The sequence below is a fragment of the Vulpes vulpes genome, chromosome 13 (assembly GCF_048418805.1).
Source record: "Vulpes vulpes isolate BD-2025 chromosome 13, VulVul3, whole genome shotgun sequence".
NCBI lineage: Eukaryota > Metazoa > Chordata > Mammalia > Carnivora > Canidae > Vulpes > Vulpes vulpes.
Genome location: NC_132792.1, coordinates 119104275 through 119125543, shown reverse-complemented (window position 1 = coordinate 119125543; position 21269 = coordinate 119104275). Strand labels below are relative to the sequence as shown.

General features: G+C 58.5%; 1 protein-coding gene across 1 annotated transcript; it reads left to right on the top strand.

Moving 5' to 3' along the window:
• Positions 1-10362: 10362 nt before the first annotated feature.
• Positions 10363-15419, top strand: CRABP2 (cellular retinoic acid binding protein 2). The gene is made up of 5 exons (XM_072732542.1): positions 10363-10537; positions 10803-11066; positions 14024-14202; positions 14366-14482; positions 14925-15419. Exons 2-5 carry the CDS (start codon positions 10997-10999, stop codon positions 14973-14975), a joined length of 417 nt encoding a protein of 138 aa, XP_072588643.1. The 5' UTR covers positions 10363-10537; positions 10803-10996; the 3' UTR covers positions 14976-15419.
• The last annotated feature ends 5850 nt before the right edge of the window (positions 15420-21269 follow it).

Sequence of the window (21269 nt, the reverse complement as noted above, 5' to 3'; positions counted from 1 at the left end):
CGCTGCAGGATCTGCTTGCACAGGCAGCTGCTGAGCTGTGAGCAAGTTGGTTCCTGCTGAGCATGACATAAGGAATGTCCATGACACTTCAGAGGTGCCAAGTGCCCTCACACACCTCTAGGTGGGAATAATGGAAGAAGGCCACACCCAAAACTGGGAATACTTGCGAAAGCAAGTCTGAGTTACATCATAATTAGTAAACTGGGAGATACCCAGGAAAATCTTCAAGGTCAGCTTTGAGGGTACGTGTCAGCTGCAAGAGATGGCTTTGTGTGCATCTTGGTAGATAGCAGGCGGCTCTGCTGCCCCACTTGCTGCCTATGTCCTGAAGGGCACCTGGTCTCAATGCGGGGCCTGAAGGAGCGGTCTACTCTGGGAAGAACCTGGCCAGAGGACCTTGCAACCATTTCCTTACTGTTTATTCTCATCACTCTTCCTGGTCAGAGCCCAGCTCACCCCACAAGGCTGCCTGGGGTCCCCTCTACTCCAGTTCCCTTCCTTCTCTGCCCCTCTGCCCCTCTGCCCCTCTGTCCTGGCTTCCTCCAAGGGTGGCCGCCTGAATCCCAAACAAGTCTTTTGCCTGAATGCGGGTCCTTCGGATGGAGCAGGCACACAATGAAATGCATGCTTCTCTTCACAGTAGAAGGATGTGTTGTGATTCAGAGACCCCTCTGCAGGTGAGCTCAGGAAGGAGCAAGGCTCATGAAAAATGTATACTGCCAGACGTCATCTGGACAGTGTGAAATGTCATTTAACTAAGTGGTTCTCAACGGGAAGGGGAGTGGCTGTAGGAGTTCCAAGGGATGGCACTGCTCTCCCTCTACTGGTGGCCATAGCATGGCCGCAGGAGGAGTCATTTGATTCCTAGGTTAACAAATGATTGTAGCAGACAATAGGAAAGCTCAACAGTGCTGTAATGAGGAACTTGTCCCGAGGCACAGGAGCGAGAGTCCAAGTACAGAGACAAATACCTAGGTACGAAGTATGCCAGGTGAGTCCACGAGCATCCACCATCTGCAGTGGGAGCGTTGCTCACAAAGCGCTTCAGTTTGCCCTGTGGTGCCATGAGAGCAGGTCACCTTGTCCTGATAACCATGCTTCAAGTTTAATTCTGCCACATACTAAATCTCTAGCACTTTCCTTCTTGTGGCAGCAAGGATTCCAGCATTAAAACATTGGGATTGGGACGCCTGGGTGGCTCAGGGCCTGATCCCAGATTCCCGGGATTGAGTCCTGCATTGGGCTTCTTGCATGGAGCCTGCTTCTCCTCACTCTGCCTGTGTCTCTGCCTCTTTGTCTCTCATGGATAAATAAATCTTAAAAACAAAAACAAAAACAAAAAAACATTGGGATTTCTTTCCGCTCTTGATGTTAATGGTCGCTGTCAATAATGACCATCACAAACATTTACTGATTGCTTCTGTGTCAGGCACTGTGCAGGGTCCCCTGGTGCCTGTGGTGTCATTCTCACTGAGGTAGGTGGTGGTGGTCTCACATAACAGTTGGAACAGGCGAGGTTGACAAGAACTCTCACCTGGGCCCAACAGCTGCCAGTGGGCCACGCGGACCTGGCAATCTGCCGGGCTGCAGCCTCCACTCTGTACTGCTGCTGTACTCTGCTGCTGACAGAGCCGCGCCGTGTCTGGTGACCCTTGGAATCATCAGACACTGATTAAGCACCTGCTGTGTGCCTGGCACTGTTCGATGCTGGAGGTGGCTTGCCCTTCGTCCACTAGTTGTTATAGTCTGGAAAAGGGAAGCCAGCTCACTAATTTCAGTTTGCTGTGGCAAGGGCCGGCTAGGACCACTGTGCAATTTCAAGCAGGGGAGTGACATGATCACCTTTGTGTTTCAGGACCATAATATTGGCAGCCAGATGGAAGCCGGATTGGAGAAGAGCCAGGAGACGAGTTCTGTCTGAGTAACCCGGGTAAGCAATGATGGAGGGAGGCCTGGATCACGGAGGTGAGAGGATGCACATGAACACCCCGGGGAGGTAGGAGCTACTGAAGACCTAGAGGTCAGAGCAGGACGATTAAAGACAGTCTTGATACTTCTGACCTCCGGAGGATAAGCAGCAGCAATGTCGTTCACCAGGACAGAGAGCGATGGGCAGAAGAGTGGTTTCCCAGGAAGCTGACTCTGGGGTGCCTTGGAGCTGCCTGAAGATACTGAGTGAGAGACCTGGGACTGACGGCTCAGAGACCGCCAGGCAGCTGCAGGGGAACCTTGGACGGGGAGGAGGCCTTTCCATATGAAGGTGCATGCAGGAGAGCGCAAGGCCAAGATGAGAGGCTTGGGATCCACCCTGGAGGGCAGCCTGAGGGAGGCTACCAGGTGGGCCAGAGGGCAACCGGAGAGGCTCTCCAGGGGGGAGGGACAGTATCAGACACCACGGAGAGGGCCAGCAGCATGAGAGCCAAGGAAAGGCTCTGTTTTTGTATGAATTTGGTGCCTTTCATCTGAGCAGTGTCTGCGGTGGGGGCAGAGGGCAGCAGAAGCTCACCCGAGGTGGGTTGCAGAATATATTGGAGGTGAGGAGGGAGAGAGGTGGTGTGCACCGCTCTCCAGGGGCTCCGAAGAGGGGCCCATGAGGACCACATGGGAATGAGGGGTCTGAGGAGGCTGCTGGCAAAGCCGTCAACCACGTGGCAGAGGAGGTGGCCGCTATAGTGGGTCCCAAGAGATTGGGGGATGAGCTTGACCTTGGCCAGCAGTGGGGACCCTTGTCTTCTAGGTCCAAAGGGAAGGAGGAAGGGATGGGGCAGACGGGTATGTTTCTGGGCAGCACCCGGATTGTTCATTAAATCTGAGTAGAGGGACGCCTGGGTGGCTCAGTGGTTGAGCGTCTGCCTTTGGCTCAGGTCTTGATCCCAGGTCCTGGGTCCTTGCATGGAGCCTGCTTCTCCCTCTGCCTGGGTCTCTGCCTCTCCCTGTCTCTCATGAATAAATAAATAGAATCTTTATTTTTTTTAAGATTATTTACTTATTTATTCATAGAGACAGAGAGAGGCAGAGACCCAGGCAGAGGGAGAAGCAGGCTCCATGCAGAGAGCCTGACTTGGGACTTGATCCAGGGTCTCCAGGATCACGCCCTAGGCTGCAGGCGGCGCTAAACTGCTGCGCCACCGGGACTGCCCTAAATAGAATCTTAAAAAAAAAAAAAAAATCTGAGCAGAGTAGGAGCCAGAAGTCAGGGGGACAGAAGTTAGGAGCAGCCACGGGAGAAGGGAGAATGAGCTGATGGAGTACGCCAGGGGTCCTGAGTGAGATCGGACCTGAGTTTGCGGAGGTGCTGCAAGCTGGCTGTCGGGTCTTTTTCACCTGGCAGCGCAAATCTAGAAGGGGAGAGCTTCCACGGTTGGGAGGATGAGGTGTGCTGGAGTCCTTGGACTTGCAGCCTTGAGAGGCTGAGCTGTTGAGTGAGGGTCAGAGACCCTCCTCCCAGTGGCCAGCCTGACCTTGGAGACCTGGAAGGGGGAGCCTGGGCCAGATCTGCAGTGCCCTGGGCAGGCGCAGCAATGAACACATGGCCTTTCTGAGGAGGAGGCTGAGTGCTACTGAGAAGCATGAAGAGTCCTGGCCTCTCCCAGCTGGGGCAGGGCTGCCCTTGTTTGCAGACTTGATTTTTGTTAGAGCGCCTCTTTTATGAGCCTATCAAGGACAGTAAATAGACGATTAAATCAAGAACAGAAGTACTGGGGTGCCTGGGTGGCTCAGTCGGTTGGGCATTTGCCTTCAGCTCAGGTCATGATCTCAGAGTCCTGGGATCAAGGACTTTCACCCTCCTTCAAATAAATAAGTAATCTTAAAAAAAAAAAAAAAGAACCAGGTCCGTCCAAGTGGCTCAGTGGTTTAGCACCGCCTTCAGCCCAGGGCGTGATCCTGGAGACCCAGAATCGAGTCCCATGTCAGGATCCCTGCATGGAGCCTGCTTCTCCCTCTGCCTGTGTCTCTGCCTCTTTCTCTCTGTGTCTCTCATGAATAAATAAATAAAATCTTTAAAAATATGGGCAGCCCCGGGGGCCCAGAGGCAGCTTCCCCAAAGGAAGGGTCAGTCTCATCATTCCCTTCTACCCTGTGGAATCCTGTTTGGTCGCTTCTTTGGAAAGATTCCATGAGAGGGATCCAACCATAACCACAGGAAGAAGGGGGACTGCCCCTGCCCTGGGACCCAGAGAGGGAGCAGAGGCAGATAATCCAGCCTGGCAGCTTGCTCAGGCTGGGGCTGGGGCTCTGGGCTGGGCCAGGAGAGTGAGTAGATCTGGGAAACTTTCCTGGAGGGCGAGCGGGTGGAGCTGCAGGAGGAGCCTTTGGAGAAAGGGCTGAGTGTTCTGGCGGCCTCCTCCCAGGCTAAGACCCACTCCATGCACACCCTCCCACCAAGGCAAGGAGCACCTCCTCCCAGCTTTGGCACCAGTTCCCTGGGCAAACTCAGAGCTCAAAAGAGGGGATTTGGTTCACAGAGGCCACAATACTCAAAAGCAGCAGAGAAAGGCCTGCGAGTGTCCTGGACCCAGGCTGACTCCCTCTCTGGGCCAGTTGCTGCAAGCTCAGAGGGAAGACAGGCCCAGCAAAAGTCCAGATCATTTGGATACCTGAAATCCTGAGGCTGACCACCCCAGAGCTCTGGGGTTTAGGAGGCGAGAGACTACAAAATCCAGGAGACACAGGCTGGCTCCTTTGATCTCCCAGGGACGTGTCCCTGCGGATCCCAAGTGCCAAACTCCCCCTTGGATGTCTTCCCAGGGTCGGTGGAGGAGACACAGGCAAGGGAGGTGGGGTTTTGTCAAGGCAGCCTGATGGAAACTCACTGGCAGTAGCCCAGTGCCCTCTGTAATCCTGGCAGGCTGGGGGGCCCTCGTGGGACCCGGGGTAGTGGGCAGAGGGAGGCCGGAGACTGTTGAGTCTCTCTTTCTTTGACAGCTAACATTTTCCAGAGCTACCGCCTGCAGGAGAAAGGAAATCAGAGCTTCCCACCTCACACATCTTTTTCCCATTTTGTTCGTGCTGCCCAGGGAAAGCCATTAGGGCTAGGTCCGTCTGGGGCCTCCCCCACCGCCCATCTCTCCAGCCGGCTACAAGGAGGGGCAGGGATGGAGGGGGGTCATTGGGAGGACAAGGCCCTAGCCTGCTAAGGGGCCAGACTCTGAACTCTTGCACCCCCTCTTCATTCCCTGCCCTCTCAGGATGGGAGTTGGGGGCGGGGGCCCGGCATCTGGTTGCTGGGGCCCTCCCTCACTTTGCCCCTGCACCTCTGCTTCTGTCTCCAGGGAGTCTGGCCTGCTGGCCCTAAGAAAGGCTGGCTTGCTTGGCCTGAGTCTGCAGCAAGAAGCGCCTTGGGGTTGGGGGCTCTGGAGCCAGGCAGGGGGTGGCACATGGCTGGGTACTCTGGTCTGGAAGTGTGATGCACTGGGAGCATCGAGGAGCCTAGGAGGGGAGTCCTCCTCAAGCTGACTGACCTCCTCCCTGAGGCCAAGCCATCAGCCTGTCATCCTGCCCCTGCTCCCGGGGACAGTGAGTCCACTGCTCTCTTTTGAGCCCTATCCAGTACCGCACACACACACCCGCTCTGTCTTGTCTCTGGGACCTTGCCTGGCTCCCTCCCTCTCACTCCTTCTTCAATCCTAGAGTTGGCTTCTCTGGCCCAGGGCCACTCTCTGCAGTTCAGGTCAGAGAAGGAGCGTATCCCCCAGCCAGTCTGCAGCCCTGCTGATTTCTTTCTTCTGCCAGAAAGTCCAGGTCATCTCAATGGGGAGAGGGATTCCCTGGAACCCCAGAGCTCCTTCAATTTTCCACCCTCAGAGAGCAGGAGAGGAGGCATCTGGGAGATGGCCTGAGCTCCCCAGAACAAGTCTGGGGCCAGGCTGCAAGCTGCTCATCTTTTCCAGGCCAGGCCACTGTCCCCAGGTACCTGGCAAACCCAGGTGTTCAGCCCACCAAACTTGTCATGGCCCAGGCCTTCCCTGCCCTGCCCTGGGCTGCCAGGGGTTAAGGGACTGGTACAGGGCAAGGGGGGGGGGGGGAGTGGCAGAGGGGTCTGGCCCTAGTCTCTGACTCATAAAAGCCAAGAGGAGTTTAACTGCAGGTCACAGGGCTGCCTGACTTCTCCATCCAGCAGTGCAGCCAGGAGGGGGGGTGATCGTTCAGGAGGGGAAGTGGGGGCCATAGCTGGCCAGGCTCAGGCCCAGGCCCATCCAGCTTCAGATGCTGGCAGCTACCATCAACAGTGCTGGCGATATTGGTTCCCCACCTCACCCTTGGAGGTTCCCTCAAAAGCAGGAAGACTCCAGAGTAAGGGGAGTGGGACGTTGGTGCCTGTCAGTGCAGCGGGCTAGAAACATGGGCAGTGGCCTGGATGGGGAAAGAGGTGATGCCCTCTGCCAGACCAGCAGGAAGCACTAGTCTGGGTGCTGCCACAAAAGCACAGTGACCAAGAAGCAAGCACCCCAGGGTCAGAGAGCAAGAAGAGTGTGACGGCTGCTCTCACCTCCGCGCTGCCCCCTGAAGAGGCCAGCAGAGCCAGGGGCCTCTCTCAGGGGACAGGACTTGGTCTGGACATGTCCTCAGCCAGTGCATCCTCACCTCCTCCTGCTCGCCTGCCCGGCTCAGCGCGCCCAGCCCAGCCCTGAGAACAGCGTTGGCAGCTGGGAACCAGGTAGCAGAGCCAAAAACAACAGAGGAGCTGCTTGGCCGCCTGGGTGCCGCTCAGACCCTCGCCTGCTCTGTGATTTCCCCTGGAGAGGGCAGCCCTCCTCCCACCTGAGGCTCTGACCCTGCTCAGTTCAGCAGGGCTGGGGGCTGGCCCTGGAGGTCACCTCCAGGCCCTCCTTTCCAGGCCAGCCCCCAGCCCTTTCTTTACATCACTAGGGCTTCTCTGCTCGCACCTTCCCTGGCTTGAACGGACAGGAGTTGCCTGCTTTCCAGATGTCTGACCCGGTCTACCAGCTGGCTGGAAGCCCTGTTCCCTGCTGTAACAGCAATCTGTGGGGAGAATCCGAGCCAGGCCTTACCAGATCTGAAAGGGGCTAGATCCCTGAACCCAGGCAAACAGACAAAACCGGAACATTCACCTCTGTACTGAGGGTCAGACCAGGAGGCAGGATGCTTGAGTTCACGCTGCACCACACTGAATGCTGAGGGCTTGGGGCCAGGGGACACCACTGTCTGGGCCCAGCTACTCCTAGCTCCTTTATTCTACACTCGCCCCCCCCACCCCAAAAGTTCTGCCCACGCTGCTGCCCCTCTGCTGAGTGGCAGAGACCCCGTGTCCAGCCTCGCCTGGGTTTAATTTCTACAAGACTCCCAGCCAACACACTCTGTGACGCAGCGGATACAATAACACTGCTTGGGGTGAGGCTCTTCTCCAAGTGCTGACCTTGACCAGAGAATCTTCTTGGTCCCAGGTTGGGGAGCGGGGAGGGGTTCACGATTCTCCCACCCTTTCCTTTTTTTTTTTTTTTTAAGATTTTATTTATTTATTCATGAGACACGGAGAGAGAGAGAGAGAGAGACAGACAGACAGACAGACACAGGCAGAGGGAGAAGCAGGCTCCATGCAGGAAGCCTGACATGGGACTCGATCCTGGGTCTCCAGGATCATACCCTGGGCTGAAGGTGCACTAAACCACTGAGCTACTGGGACTGCCTGTCTCCCACCCTTTCCATCCCCAGCTGAGCTGGTGGTCCCTCCTGCCCCATCCTCAAGAGAGAGTGGAGAGGGCTAGAGACAGCTTCTCCTCCCAAGCCCCTGACTCCTCCATCACGCACACATCTATACCCACTCATGCTCAGGCTTCTCCACCCAGCCAGAAGTGTGCCCACCCCCATTCCTTCCACGGCAAAACCAGCCACCTTCCTCTTAGCCACAAGGCCATGGGAACAAAGCCCCAGAATGTTCCTTGCTGAGCTCTCAGGCCTGTTTCCTCCCCACCCCACTCCACCCCCATTCTGCTGATACTCCCCCAGCTTTTCTTACCAACTTTACACCGCTCCCCAGTATCCAAATTCCTGGGGGAGCCCCCAGTAGGGGTCTGACCAACATTCCTAGAAAGGAAGAATGGGTGCTCTCCGCCGCCCCTCCACCCCCCACCCAGCGGATCTGCAACAGGTTTGGTCCTAATGAAAAGGCCAGCGACACTCAGGAAATTAAAGCCAGTTGTTTGTGACTGAGTGACAGACAGGGGCTAAGCCCCTCCCTGCGGCCTGGCTCTGGGCCTGGTCCCTGCCCCTGGGCTCCCCCACCTCCTCGGTTAGCCCCCTGTCCCATCCCCCAACCCTCTGTTCCACCCATAGTATCCCCCAGCCCTCTGCATGTTCCCTAAGCCGCCCCCACTTGCCGACCAGATGCTCCTGTGGGCTGAGACCCCAGCCCAGCTTCCTGGCACCCTGCTCCAGACCCTTTCCCCACCTCCCCCAGCCAGGGTTGGGGTGCAGAGGCTGGAGCTCAGGCCCAGAGCTGCCAAACCACAAACACTCACATCTGGAAAAAATTCCCCTCCTAGTCTGACTTCCCTTTGTCTTACTTGTGTCTCTCTGGAACTTTTGGCTGCCAGGCCAGTGGGGGGGAGTGAGGAAGTGAGGGGGGGGAGTGGGCGCAGGCCTCCCTGCCCCCACCCCAGGGAGCCCCCCTTCCAGCCGCCCCAGGATCCTGAGCCAGACCACATCCCCCCCCCCCCCCCCGCCCCCCCTGCTCCCCATAGGGCTGGCCTCCTGATGAGTTCTCTTGGTGAGGTTCTGACATCCTGAGTTGCCAGGCTTATGGGGGACAGGGCATGCACTGGCCTTCTCTTCTGCAGCAGGAAAGATGCCTCCTGAGCCTGGTACTGGACTCTTCCAGCTAGGGGCTCAAGAGGGCTGGAGTAGAGAGGAGGTCGAGAGAGTGACTAGAATGGAAAGGGGGGCAGGAGGGGTGTCAGGTGTCCGGTTCCTGCCAGCTTCCCTCCTCCCCCAAGCCTCTCCTCATCCCTTTGGCTGGGAGCCTGATTCACAGTCAGAACCTAATTCCCCTCTCTTTACCTACAGCAGCAAGAGCCAGCTGGTGGGGGGAGGATGACAGGCGGCTGGCTGAAAGGCTGGGTCTGAAGCACTGCCCCCCAGGGGCTGCCCCTTCCCTCCACCACCTCTGCTTCTGTCTATCCTTCCTCAAAGAGCTCCCCCACCCCTTGCTTCCAGAAGCCCAGGCCTCCCCCACCGGCTAAGCCCTCCCACACAAACCCTGGACCCTAAAGCCAGGCTGAAGGGTCTCTTCTTCAAACCTGACCCTTGATCGCTCCCCCTGCGGGGCCCATGAAGTCCCTTCTATCATAGAACCCCCACACCTCCTGCTCCAAGGCACCCTCGCTGCTTTAGTGTTCTACACATCCATTATTCAGAGATTTCCCTCCTTGCAGCACAGTGGCTCCAGCCCTCTCCGGTCTTTGGAGAAGCCTCCAGCCCCTCAGCTTTGGCTCTGTTTCCTCGACTCCTCCCCAGCCAAGGCCCCCAACTCTCAGACCGGTCCAGGGCTCTAACGGAAAGGGTTCAGGATCTCAGCAAGCCTGTCCTCTGCTCCACCCACGGCCACGCTGGCAGGGAGGGGCCGGCGCAGGGACCAGATGTGGGGTGTTTCCTGCTTGCCTCCCCTCGCAAGGAGCTGGGAGCACAGTCCCGGGAGGGTGGCGGCGGGGGGTGCAGCGCCGGCAGCGGGGCCACGTGCATGCCTTCGCCGAGGGCAGCTGGGCCACAGCATCCCCAGCAGCCTCCCGAGAGCGCCGCTGGCCCGTCCGCCTCCACCCATCCGCGCTCTGCGGCTTCGGACCTCCCGGCCGCTCTCTGGGGCTCCCCGCTCGCTTCCGTCAGTTTCTGGCAACCAGCCCTCCCAAAACGGGGCTCGGGGTGGGGAGCTGGGCCCTGCCCCCTCCTTTGAGCTCCTGAGCAGCCGCAGGTGGGAGGTGACACCTGAGACCCCGCTCCACCCCTCCCCGGAGCACCCGGTCTCCCTCCAACTGGGGTGGCCACGCGGCGCGCGGGGGCTCCAAGCCTCCATCCCCACCCCCGCCGCCTGCTGCGATCCCCTGGGGGTTGGGGAGCCCGGAGACAGAGAAAGAGCCTTAATTAAGAGCTCGTGTCAAGTGATTGGCTGTGACCTCTGCCCTCCCCAGCCTCGAGCCCGGGGCTCCTGCTTAACCCTTCGATGCCCGTCCAACTCAATAAGAGGAAGGAGTCTCCTGAGCCAGTCTCCAGAGTCCCCGACCCTGCCGCAGCCCTGAGCCCCTTGGAGGCCCGCGGGAGCTGGTGCGGCACCCCCTCCCACCCCCAGGCCGTTCCAGCAGGGGGCGCCATTAGCCTATTCGAGTGTCTGGCGCGACCGCCCCTGGCCTCGCCCGCGGCTCTCTCAGCTCCCTGCGGTCACCCTAGACCCAGGTCAGGCCTCGGTGGAGCCCAGCGCCGCTCGGCTCGGAGTGGGGATCGCCCGCCCGTGGTGTCACTAGGTGTCTGGCGCCAAGGAGTCGATTGCCCCGAGTCAGGAGTCAGGTCCGGGAGGCCCGGGGACCTGGTGAGCCGTGACCCTGGCGACGAGAGACCCGTGGATCTGCACCCCGACCCGGCGCCCATTCCTCTTGCTGGAGAGCCCAATCCGAGCGCTCGCCCCGAGCCAGCTGCCTTGGCCCCTGGCCAGCCCCGGGACCAGCCGAAGGCGACCAGATCCGGAGCCCGGGCTCAGGGCCCCCCAGGTGGGGTGGGGGGCGGGGCGGGAGGCGGGGCCACCTCTCTCTCTCCCTCTCTCCCTCTTTCCCTCCCTCTCTCCCTCTCTCCGGCAGGGGCGGGCCGTACAGGGTATAAAAGCGGCCGGCGCGGAGCCCAAGCCAGCTCTGGGGTTGCCCTGGGTGGGACGTGTCCTGTCCTGAGTCTCACCACCAAGCAAAGGCCACCGCGACAGCCCTTTTGACTAGAAGACTCAGCCTCCGGTGATCCAACCAAAGCATCTAAGGGGACCGCCACCCGCACCTCTACCATGCCCAACTTCTCTGGCAATTGGAAGATTATCCGATCAGAAAACTTCGAGGATTTGCTCAAAGTGCTGGGTAAGGAGATGGTGGAGCTTGCAGGAGCGGAGGTGGGTGTGAGAAAGAAAGGACAGTGGGGGTCAAGGCACGGAGGTTGGGTATCTGCATCCCCAAAAAAGGGGCCATTCTCCTGGGTCAGGGGGGCCTTAGGGCCAGGAGGTTTAGATCCTTTCTCTGGCGGGGCGCCCCAGAGGCCAGCTGCTGTAGTGACCAGCTTGTGAATCAAATGGAAACCAGAACAGGAGGTCAGTATTCCTCGGGGGTGGGGCCAGGGAGCTCTCCACAGGTCAGAGGCTGCAAACTCTGCACCCAGGCTGGGAGCTTGGGTCCCTACTCAGCCGAGCCCCTCGGACCTGGTCCAGCCCCTCTGCCCCCACTCTGCTGCCAGTAGCCCAGTCCCTGGGGCAGGTTCCTTCTCCCTCTGTGCCGGGCTCCACCTGCCAGGTGACTGGCCACCCCAGCTCCCATGGTTGCCCCTTCCCTCCCCCTTCAGCACTTTCCACTCTGTGCCCCCACCCTCCATTTGTGACACAAATATTTTCCTACAGCGGGCAGTTCCAGCGTCCTAAATCACTCTGGATAATTATCACTTTCTTAGATTTCAACAAATGGCTTCGTGTGAAACCCCAACCCCCCATTTCTGAAAATGCCAGTTCTCTTCTCCCTCCCTCCCTGAAGCTGCAGCCCTGCTGGGTGTATTGGTTAAAAGTGGGGGAAGCTAAGTCTACTCTGCCTTTCCCAACTCCTGTGTGCCCACTGGTGTGTGGGAGAGGCTCTGGGAAGAGAGGGAGGTTGCTTAAGGACCTCAGCAATTGGGAAGCCCCCCAGGAGCTGAGCAGCCAGAGGGTAAGCATGCCCTGGATCTCTGGGCTGAACACGGTGACCCCCTCCTTAGGTAGGGGGAGGTGGAGGTCACAGTCCATGCAGGGCAGGGTGTAGGAGTGAGTCCAGACCTGGGAAGGGTCTGGAATGCTGTGTTTCCATCATTCCTTGCCATTAGTTCTTGCGTCTAAACCACCATACGTCTTCAAACCCTGTCTGTCTTTCCCGCTCTGCCTTTGCTGCAATTAAAAAACAAAAACAAAACAAAACAAAACAAAAAACCCAAAAAACCAAACGTGTTCCTTTCCCCATCCCTGGATTCTGGCCCCTCTCCAGTGGATGAAGCAGGAGGTGGCTGGGCACACCCGAAGGCCCAGCTGCAGAATAGGAGCCAAAGCCTGGCCCTGTTGTCTGTCTGTCTTTGGCCTGTTTGTCCTCCCTGCGGGGTCTCTCAGAGCCACGTGCCCTCCTCAGGCCCTGCTGGGGCAGATTGAAAACAGATCCATTAGACAAACAGCCCTGGCTGGAGTGGCCTCTCCGCTGAGCCCAAGCCCCTCCAGCCCAGGCTGGCCCCTGCAGGAAGCTTGGCCCCTCCTTGCCCCCTCTGCCCTTGGTCAAGTATCCCTTTTCTGGAGAGGAATGCTCAGGTGTTGGGTGATAAATGTCTCACTCACTGTGCTAGGCAGAGTGTGTGAGCAGGTTCTGCTCCTGTAGCAGGAAGGGTGAATGTTAGATGGTGAGGTGACTTCCAGGTGAGGATGGGATGAGATGTGTCTCCCCTGCCAAGGCCACTGGATCTGGGAATCCTGGTCACTTCTCCTTGGACCCATGAGATCAACAGCCAAGAAGGGGGCTCCCGGAGCTCCAGGGGGAGACCTCTGCTCTCCCGCTCTCTTCTTTCTGGAACAAAGTGGGTCTGCTTTAGTGCTAAGGGAAAAGAGGATTTGTTTCTCTAGGAACCCAGGTCTGGAGGAGGGCCAGGAAGCCCAGGTTGCCTGATCTACCCCTGCTTGGCCCTCTTGTCCCCACCCATTGCCTCTCTGAAGCTCTCTGCTGGTTCAGTGTGAGGGCACAGGCAGGTGAAGTGGGGTGGTGATGCTCAGACCTGGCCCTGGCCAGCAAGGCCTACCTGGTGGCTTATTGTCTCACTCTCCTGGCTTCCCCACCCTTCTTAATGACAGGGGAGCCAAAGAGAAGGGGTCCAGTTTGGGGAAGGACACGGTGGATAGGCTCGGGAGACTCTGAATCCACAGAGAAGGCCTGACCGCCCCCAGGTCAGGGTGATCCTAGAGTAAGGAACATATAGGCGCGGGGGGAGGACAGGGTCCCCATCTGTCCCTTGAGGGGAGATGGGCACAGGATCCCACCTGGAGGCCGGGCCAGCAAGGATCTGATGCAGGCAACTTGGTCTGAGCCTCAGCGCTGGCTTTTTCTTCGGTTTCCTTTTCTCAGTAAAAAATAAGGACAGCAATAAGGACAGGTGTGCCAAAAAAAAAAAAAAAAAGGACAGGTGTGCCTAGCGCTGTGTGTGCTGGGTCCCATACATGCCTCCCATTTGCCCAGGGTCACCTGGCCTAAAAGGGAGACTCAGCCAGGTGGACATTGGGGTCCAGTGGATCTACTGTGGAGCCTCTGGCTTCCTTGGGCTAGGCTGCTCTATAAAGGGGGAGAGCTGCCCCAGCTCGTCACTGCTGAGGGTCTCTGCTCCCCATTGCAGAGAGGGACAGGGATTGGGCAAAGGAATACCGGCCTAGGACTAGGAAGGGGAGGTGCCCAAGGCAGAGAGGAAGTGGCCTCTACTTCCAAGACAGGAGTGGTAACGCCTGGCTGGGGAGGGTCTGGCCTGTACTTGGGCAGGGGTGAATCATCACGGAGGGTCGCAAGCAAGGTGGACAGAGGGCCCCAAGGGAGGTGAACAGGGCTAAGGTGAGGATGCCTGCTGGGTGAGGGGAATAGGGAGAGTCTGCCCCTGAGAATGCCGAGAGTGAAGAGCTAGACCTCGAGAGTGAAGAGCTAGACCTCGGGGTCGGGGCTGCTGGTCAGCGGGGTAGGCCTGCAGGGTGCTGCCGCCCTGCCCTGGACTGAACTGTGGGGACGAGTGAGGCATGGGCCCGGGGCATCCCTGAAAGCCAGCCTCCCTCCTCTCTGCGCAGGGGTGAATGTGATGCTGAGGAAAATCGCTGTGGCTGCGGCTTCCAAGCCAGCAGTGGAGATCAAACAAGAGGGAGACACATTCTACATCAAGACCTCCACCACGGTGCGGACCACGGAGGTCAACTTCAAGGTCGGGGAAGAGTTTGAGGAGCAGACTGTGGACGGCAGACCCTGTAAGGTGAGTGCTGGGGCATTGTGGTGTCCATTACCCAGCCTCCCAATCTCCCAAAGGCCATTTTCCAGTCTTCTCCAGGATTCGTGTCTCCGCTCCCAGGGGATGAAGTCCCTCTGGCTGCATCATCCTCGCTGCGAGCCCCACTCACTTGGCCTCTCTCTCGCAGAGCCTGGTGAAGTGGGAGAGCGAGAACAAAATGGTCTGCGAGCAGAGGCTTTTGAAGGGAGACGGCCCCAAGACCTCCTGGACCAGGGAGCTGACCAATGACGGGGAGCTGGTCCTGGTAAGACCTGCCTCCTGCCAGCCCAGCGCCAGCCCAGCACTAGCCTCGGTGGGGGGCGGTTCTGAGACACTCTAGGGCATAGGAGGTGCAAGACCAGCTGTACTGGGCACCCCCCAGCTCCTGGGGGGCTGGGGGGCTGCTGGAGCAGGACTGTCCCTGTCCCTCACGGTGCTACTCTGTGACTATGATTTGGTCCTCTGTGTGGAAAAAAGCATGTGCCCCAAGAGGCCCAGCAGTTCCCTGGGTGACCCTCCCGGCTCGGGGAGGAGGCTGGAGCACAAATCCTCGGGGCTCCATTGCCATTCTCCCTCCCAGGACACCAGGGCATCTGGGGACCAGCTCCCACCTGTTGGTCCTGATTCTAGAAGTAGGTTTGGTCTCCCAAGCCACAGGAGCATGGGCCTTCCAGGTTTACAATGACTTCTGGCTTCTGTCCCTCTAGACCATGACAGCTGATGATATCGTGTGCACCAGGGTCTACGTCCGAGAGTGAGCAGCTGGCTGTGGGTCCAGGAGCTGCCAGAGCCGGCCCCCAGCCCCCCCAGCCGCCCCCCTCAACTTGCCCTGCCTCACTGCTCCCCCCCCCCCCCGGCTGCCCCTCCCCCTTTCCTCCTAGGCTAGCTCTCCCCTCCCCCTGCTCACTTCTGGGGATGCTGGGATGCCTCTAGCAGGGTTCTGCTTTTTAGGGCCCCTACTCACACCCTCTCCCACCAAAGAGGGATGGATGGCAAGAGCCCACATCACCCATTCCAGAATCACTCCCCCTCCCTAGCCAGCACTCCCGAACCTGCCCAAAGCACAGCCTCTCTTTCTGCACAGTGACCTGAGGGCCCCAGTGGGAAAGATGATCCTCTGGCTTCCACCCCTTGTCCCTGTAGCCTACACAGTGTAGAATATTTATTGGTTAATTTTATTAAAATGTTTTAAAAAAATACAACCTGTCTCTGGTTCATTGGGAAGGGGACAGATAAAGTCACGAGTGCCACTTTGCTTCTGAAGTGCGGTGTGAGAAGCAAGTGTGTCAGCAGCAGGGGGAGTGGGGCCACAATGAGGGGGGCCTTCCCTCATCCCTCGGCTCCTCCTGCAGCCTCCTGCACCGCCCTGGCTTCCAGGCTTGCCCTGGACCTCTCAGCAGGGACACTGGGTACTGAGGAGCCGACTCCCACCTTCTCCCACACTCTCCTCTGATTGTTCCTTCAGTCCTCCGCCTCCCATCTGTGGAAGACCCCAGGTCTGGCCTTGGCCTCCCACGCGGTTCCAGATGAGCTCACCAACGCCCACAGGCTGGCCTCGCTCCCACCCAGGTCTCCTGATGAGACCATTGTCCTCCCTGCCCTCTGGTTCTGAGCTATCAGCCTTGAGACCTACACAGCCCTCCTGCCGGCTCCCACCCACCTTCCCATGCCTCCTCATTTGGGTCAAGTCTCCACTGCACGGTGCCTTCCAAGTTCTTTTTTTTTTTTTTTTAAAGATTTTATTTATTTATTCATAGAGACAGAGAGAGAGAGGCAGAGACACAGGCAGAGGGAGAAGCAGGTTCCACGCAGAGAGCCCGACTTGAGACTCGATCCAGGGTTTCCAGGATCATGCCCTGGGCTGCAGGCGGCGCTAAACCGCTGCGCCACCGGGGCTGCCCATGCCTTCCAAGTTCTATCACCATCTCCCCATCAAGTGCCTGCCCTCCTTCTGCAGGCCGAGGCCCTCGACTGGACCATCTCATGGCTCACCTAGTTTCACGCAGCAGTACCTTCTAGCTGGCCTGCCTGGCCTGCTTTTCCATCATCATGGCTTCATGGGGTGAAGTGAGCACAAGTGTTAGAAGAAGGGAGGTTCTGGGACGCCTGGGTGGCTCAGCGGTTGAGCACCTGCCTTTGGCCCAGGGTGTGATCCTGGGGTCCCAGGATCAAGTCTTGCATAGGGCTCCCTGCATGGAGCCTCCTTCTCTCTCTGCCTATGTCTCTGCCTCTCTCTCTCTGTTTCTCATGAATAAATAAATATCTTTTAAAAACAAAAAAAGAAGAGAGGTTCTGTCCTACTTCTACCACTTGCTCCATCCATGATCTCCGAGCCTTCGTTCTGTAACCTAAAGGCTTGTGCTGGGAAGCTTCAGTTGGGGGCCAGCCAAATCCAGGCAAAGTCGCCAAGTGCTTCTCCTGCCCCTATCCTGCTCATTCAACTCTGTCAAATAGAATGTTTCCCTACATCATGGAAAGTTGACTTCAGATGCTGCAAGCTTGGGACCTCTGAGTGGCTTAGTGGTTGGGTGTCTGCCTTCAGCTCAGGGCATGATCCTGGAGTCCTGGGATTGAATCCCACATGGAGGTCCCTGCATGGAGCCTGCTTCTCCCTCTGCCTGTGTCCCTGCCTCTCTCTTTCTCATGAATAAATAAATAAAGTTAAAAAAAAAAAGGACATAGCACTTAGCAATAGTAAGCCCCCACAAAGTGAAGGTCCCACCTCTCTGACCCACCCCTCCAAAATGCGAGGACTGAGATTGTCCTTCAAAACACAAACTGGGGCAGCCCGGGTGGCTCAGCGGTTTAGCGCCACCTTCAGCCCAGGGCCTGATCCTGGAGTCCCACGTCAGGCTCCCTGCATGTAGCCTGCTTCTCCCTCTGCCTGTGTCTCTGCCTCTCTCTCTCTCTTTCAGGAATAAATAAATAAAATATTAAAAACAAAAAAACACAAAAAAGGATAAACTGTATTAGGTCAGTGCTCTGTTTAAGAAACAATAAAACAAAACAAACTCACCTTGGTCAGACCCCTCTTTTTGCCCAGAATACAGTGCAGACTGGTATCAGCAGCCATTCAAGACGTGGCCCCTACTCCTTCCTACATGTGCTCCTCCCCTGCTCGGCATGCCACCCACTTGCCCGTGGGTGCCCAGCTCTCCTCCAGAGCTTGGCTCCCCACCTAGCCCCAAGAGGCCTCTCCCACCAGCAGAGCTGACAGCCAGTGGTTATGCTTCACAGCCTGTATGTGGCAGGTGAGCCTCTTCTCCCTGCAAGACCAAGGTGCCCCAGGAGAGGCCACGTACTGCCCCAGAGGGCAGTGGGGTAGGGCCAAGGAGTGGGGAGACTGTGTCCAGAGTCCTGGGGAGGCCAGTCGTGGGGTGGGGGAGCTGGGGGCCCTTTCATATGTGTGGCCAACCACTATTTGCTGAGAGCCTCCTGGGAGCCTGACGCCCTGCCTTAGGCTGGGAACTCAGAAATGCATCCTGTGGACAAGATCCTTGCCTTATTGGGGCCTCCAGGAGGGCATAGACCTTTAGTGGGAAGGGACAATGAAACCACAAATGCAGACACTTGGGGGAAAAGGGGCAGAGGGAGGGGAGCACCAGAGGAGACCTGGCTTAGACTGGGGGTGGGCGGCTGTGTTGGGAGAGCAGATGTTTTGGAGAACAAAGAACTTAGGGGGGCCTGAGGGATTTAGTGGGGTGAATCAGAGGGGAAGGTACCCCAGACAGAGAGAACAATGGGGTCTAGGCCTCCTCAAAAACAGTTTGGGGCTGCCCAGGGTCTGGGGCCTGGAGTGCAGGGCAGTGGGGGCCTTCAGAGAGCCACAGTCAATATTCCTTATTTGCTTCCAAGAGTAATGACAAGCTAGTGAAGGATTTAAAGGGGGCGGCATCCCACCTGTGCTTTAGGAGTCCCCCCTGGCTGCCAGGTGAAGATGGATAGAGGAAAGCAGTGGGGGGTGGGGTGGGGAGGCAGGGCCAGGTGGCAGTCAGGGAGAGACTGACTGGAGCAGAGGGTGGAAAGAAAGTCAGGGACCACAGAGACCCAGTGATGCATAAGGCAGGAATGAGGGGTGAGAGAAAGGGGGGTGTCCAGGGTGGCCCTCTGGCTCCAGTCCTGGGGGGCTGGAGGGCTGTTTTCAGAAATGGAGAAATGAATCTGGGGTTTATGGATGCCAGTTTTATTTGTTTTAATCCAGAAGCACCCTAATTCCTCAGCCTGAGGCCTGGCTCCATCTTCTTTTTGCATCACCTCCTCCCCTCCCACCCCATCCTTGACCTCAGCCCCCATGGATGCCCATCCAGGCTGTGGACTCCCCAGCCCACCCTTCCCACCTTAGCTTCACTCCCATGCCCACCCTGGAGTGACCTTTTCTCAAACTCTTCCTGCCTACTTCTCATGCCCTTGTGACTGGAGCATCTGCTCTTGTTTTTCTGACCAGTTTGTTTATGGAATCAAATTGTTGAGGAAAGAGAAGCCCTCCCAAGAAGTCCAGGAGGGGGGATCCCTGGGTGGCTCAGTGGTTTGGCGCCTGCCTTTGGCCCAGGGCGTGATCCTGGAGTCCCAGGATCGAGTCCCACGTCGGGCTCCCTGCATGGAGCCTGCTTCTCCCTCTGCCTGTGTCTCTGCCTCTCTCTCTCTCTGTGTGTCTCTCATGAATAAATAAAATCTTAAAAAATATATAAGAAAGTCCAGGAGGGCAGGGACTGGGCTTTCCCCATCAGACTGGGGGCTCCTGGAGGGTAAGGACTGGGTCTCCCCCATCAGACTGGAGGCTCCCAGTGGGTGGGGACTGGGCCTCTCCAGTCAGACTGGGGCTCCTTGAAGGCAATGGCAGTGTGTCTCCCCTGAGCTTGGGACTCCCCAGGGTGAGGCCCTTCCCCTGGCTCTGCTTCCCCTGTGCTCCCCCGCCCTCCAGACTGAGATGACAGGGAAGTTAAGTCCCAGACTCAGGAGATGGGATCAGGGAGGGGCCACCTCACCCATCTGATCCAGCCTGGCCCAACCCGTGAGAAAGTCCCTCCAGCCTGCCCTCCCATCCCCAAGGCCCTCTTCCTCCTCTTCCGTTACCTGTTACCTGGGCATTCATTACTCAGCAGTGCTTTTAGGAGAAAGTGCACAGGGGCCCCCAACGCCCCCCTACTTGCATCCCCAAAATTCTGTAGGCAGAACCTTCTCTACAAGTCAGGCTTCTCAGAGTTCAACCACGGAGGGGGCAGTGGAGGGACCTGGGCCACCCAGCCTCCCTTGCTCCTGCGACCAGGGCAGAAGAGCCAGAGAAGGAAGGAGGGCAGGGGCCAGGGAGGGGGCATGTGTGACTCTCCCCGGGTTGGGTGGCTGCCATGCCACAGCAAGGGCACGGAGCCTGCACCAACATCTCAGGGAAACTGAGGTGCACACACTTGGCAAGGGACAGGAGCATGGGGCTGAGAAGGCCTAGCAACGCCAAAACCAAGAGATTCAGGGCATGGCCAGATCAATGAGGATAAAGTCTGAAGGGAGCCCAAGGCCCGGGTGCCACAGAGGCCCCCAGAACCCAATGGCAGCTCCATGGCTGTGTGTGGCAAGAAGGGCCAAGCCTCCTGAACCCACAGGGGAGCTAGGCAGAGTGGGGCCAGACGCGGAACCCTGAACCCCAGAGGGTGCCTAGGAGAGGGAGAGGCTGGGAGGAGCCCATTGGAGGAGACATTGGGGTCAGGGAGGAGGGGGAATCCAGCGGCGGGAGGGGAGCTGACTGAGGGCCAGTGGTGGAGGGGGCCCGGGGGAGTCGGGGGAGGGGGTGCTGGTCAGGCCCTCTGACCCCGTCCTGACAAAGGGCCGCCTGAGGACTGCCACAGGAGCAAGATGGATGGGGCTGAGGCGGCCAGGCCCTTTGTGGCGGGGAGATGAAAGGGAACAGCCTTTGAGGAGATTCTCCAGCCCACCCCCTCCACCCCGGCTGCCCCCCACTCCTGCCTGTTGGCTCCCTGCCCCTCCCCCCCACCTCAGGAGCCTCGAGTATTGTGGGGGAGAGGGGGTGGGGGGAGTCGGAAACAGGGCCGGGAGGAGCTGTGTCCAACCAGGTATTTCCCCTGGCTGGGCCCACATACCTGAGAGATGGGGGGCAGGCCGCTGGATGGGGTGGGGGGGGAGCTGGGTCCATACAGAGCTCGAATGGGCGAATGAGCGTAAGAAGCAGGGTCTGTGCCCGAGCCAGTGAGGCCCCGGAGGAGCTGGGGGAGACTGTGGATCCAGCGGGGACCAGGGGTGTCTGGGCGGGCCCTCCCCCCACTACCACAGGCCTGCTGCCCTCCTGACCTCTCGGTTTCTTCCTGTCCCTGTCCCCCTTGGCGCTGCCAGTCGAGAAACCAGTTCTGTGCCTGTCCTGGATAAGGATCTCTGGCTGGGCGCTTCCCAGGCAGCGGCAGGAACCTGGCAGGCTGACTGGCACCACCGCCCCCAGCCAGGGCGCAGGGGTCTCTCCGCTTCACGTCTCTGTCACGGGCCAGGGCCAGGGCCGCCCTCCCTCCCTCGCCCTCGAGGAAGAGATCTCCTCCAGTAGCCTTGTAGGGGGCAGGGGGCCTCTGTTGCCTTCCCCCCTGGGTGTCCCAGAGGCTGGGTCCCTCTCCTGCCCCTTCTGCCCCCTCTGCCCCCTCCCCCCAGGCTCCCCACAGGGTCCTAACACCGGCTCCCTACACTAGGGTCAGCCCCACCCAGCCACTGGCATGGAGGGGGGCAGGGGAGACAGGGTTGACCATACTTAACCCCAGTCCATGCTCTTCTCCTGAACCATCACTCAACTCCCCTGACATTCTGGTCCCTTTCTCATCCCCCTACTCGAACTGGAAGGGACTTTCAAAGGTCATCTCCATTCTTCTGCCTCTCATCACATGTCTGCCTAACCTCTGTCCCTGCCCAGCACCCCAGAAACCACAGACCACTCCTAGCGCCGCTGCCCGCCCGCTCCCCGCCCTCCGCAAGTTTGGCCAGTCTCTCCCAACTGCCAGAAGAGCAACTCTGGCAGCCTTCAGGGAGACCTGGGGGCGTCTGGAGGCAAGGGGACTCAGGTC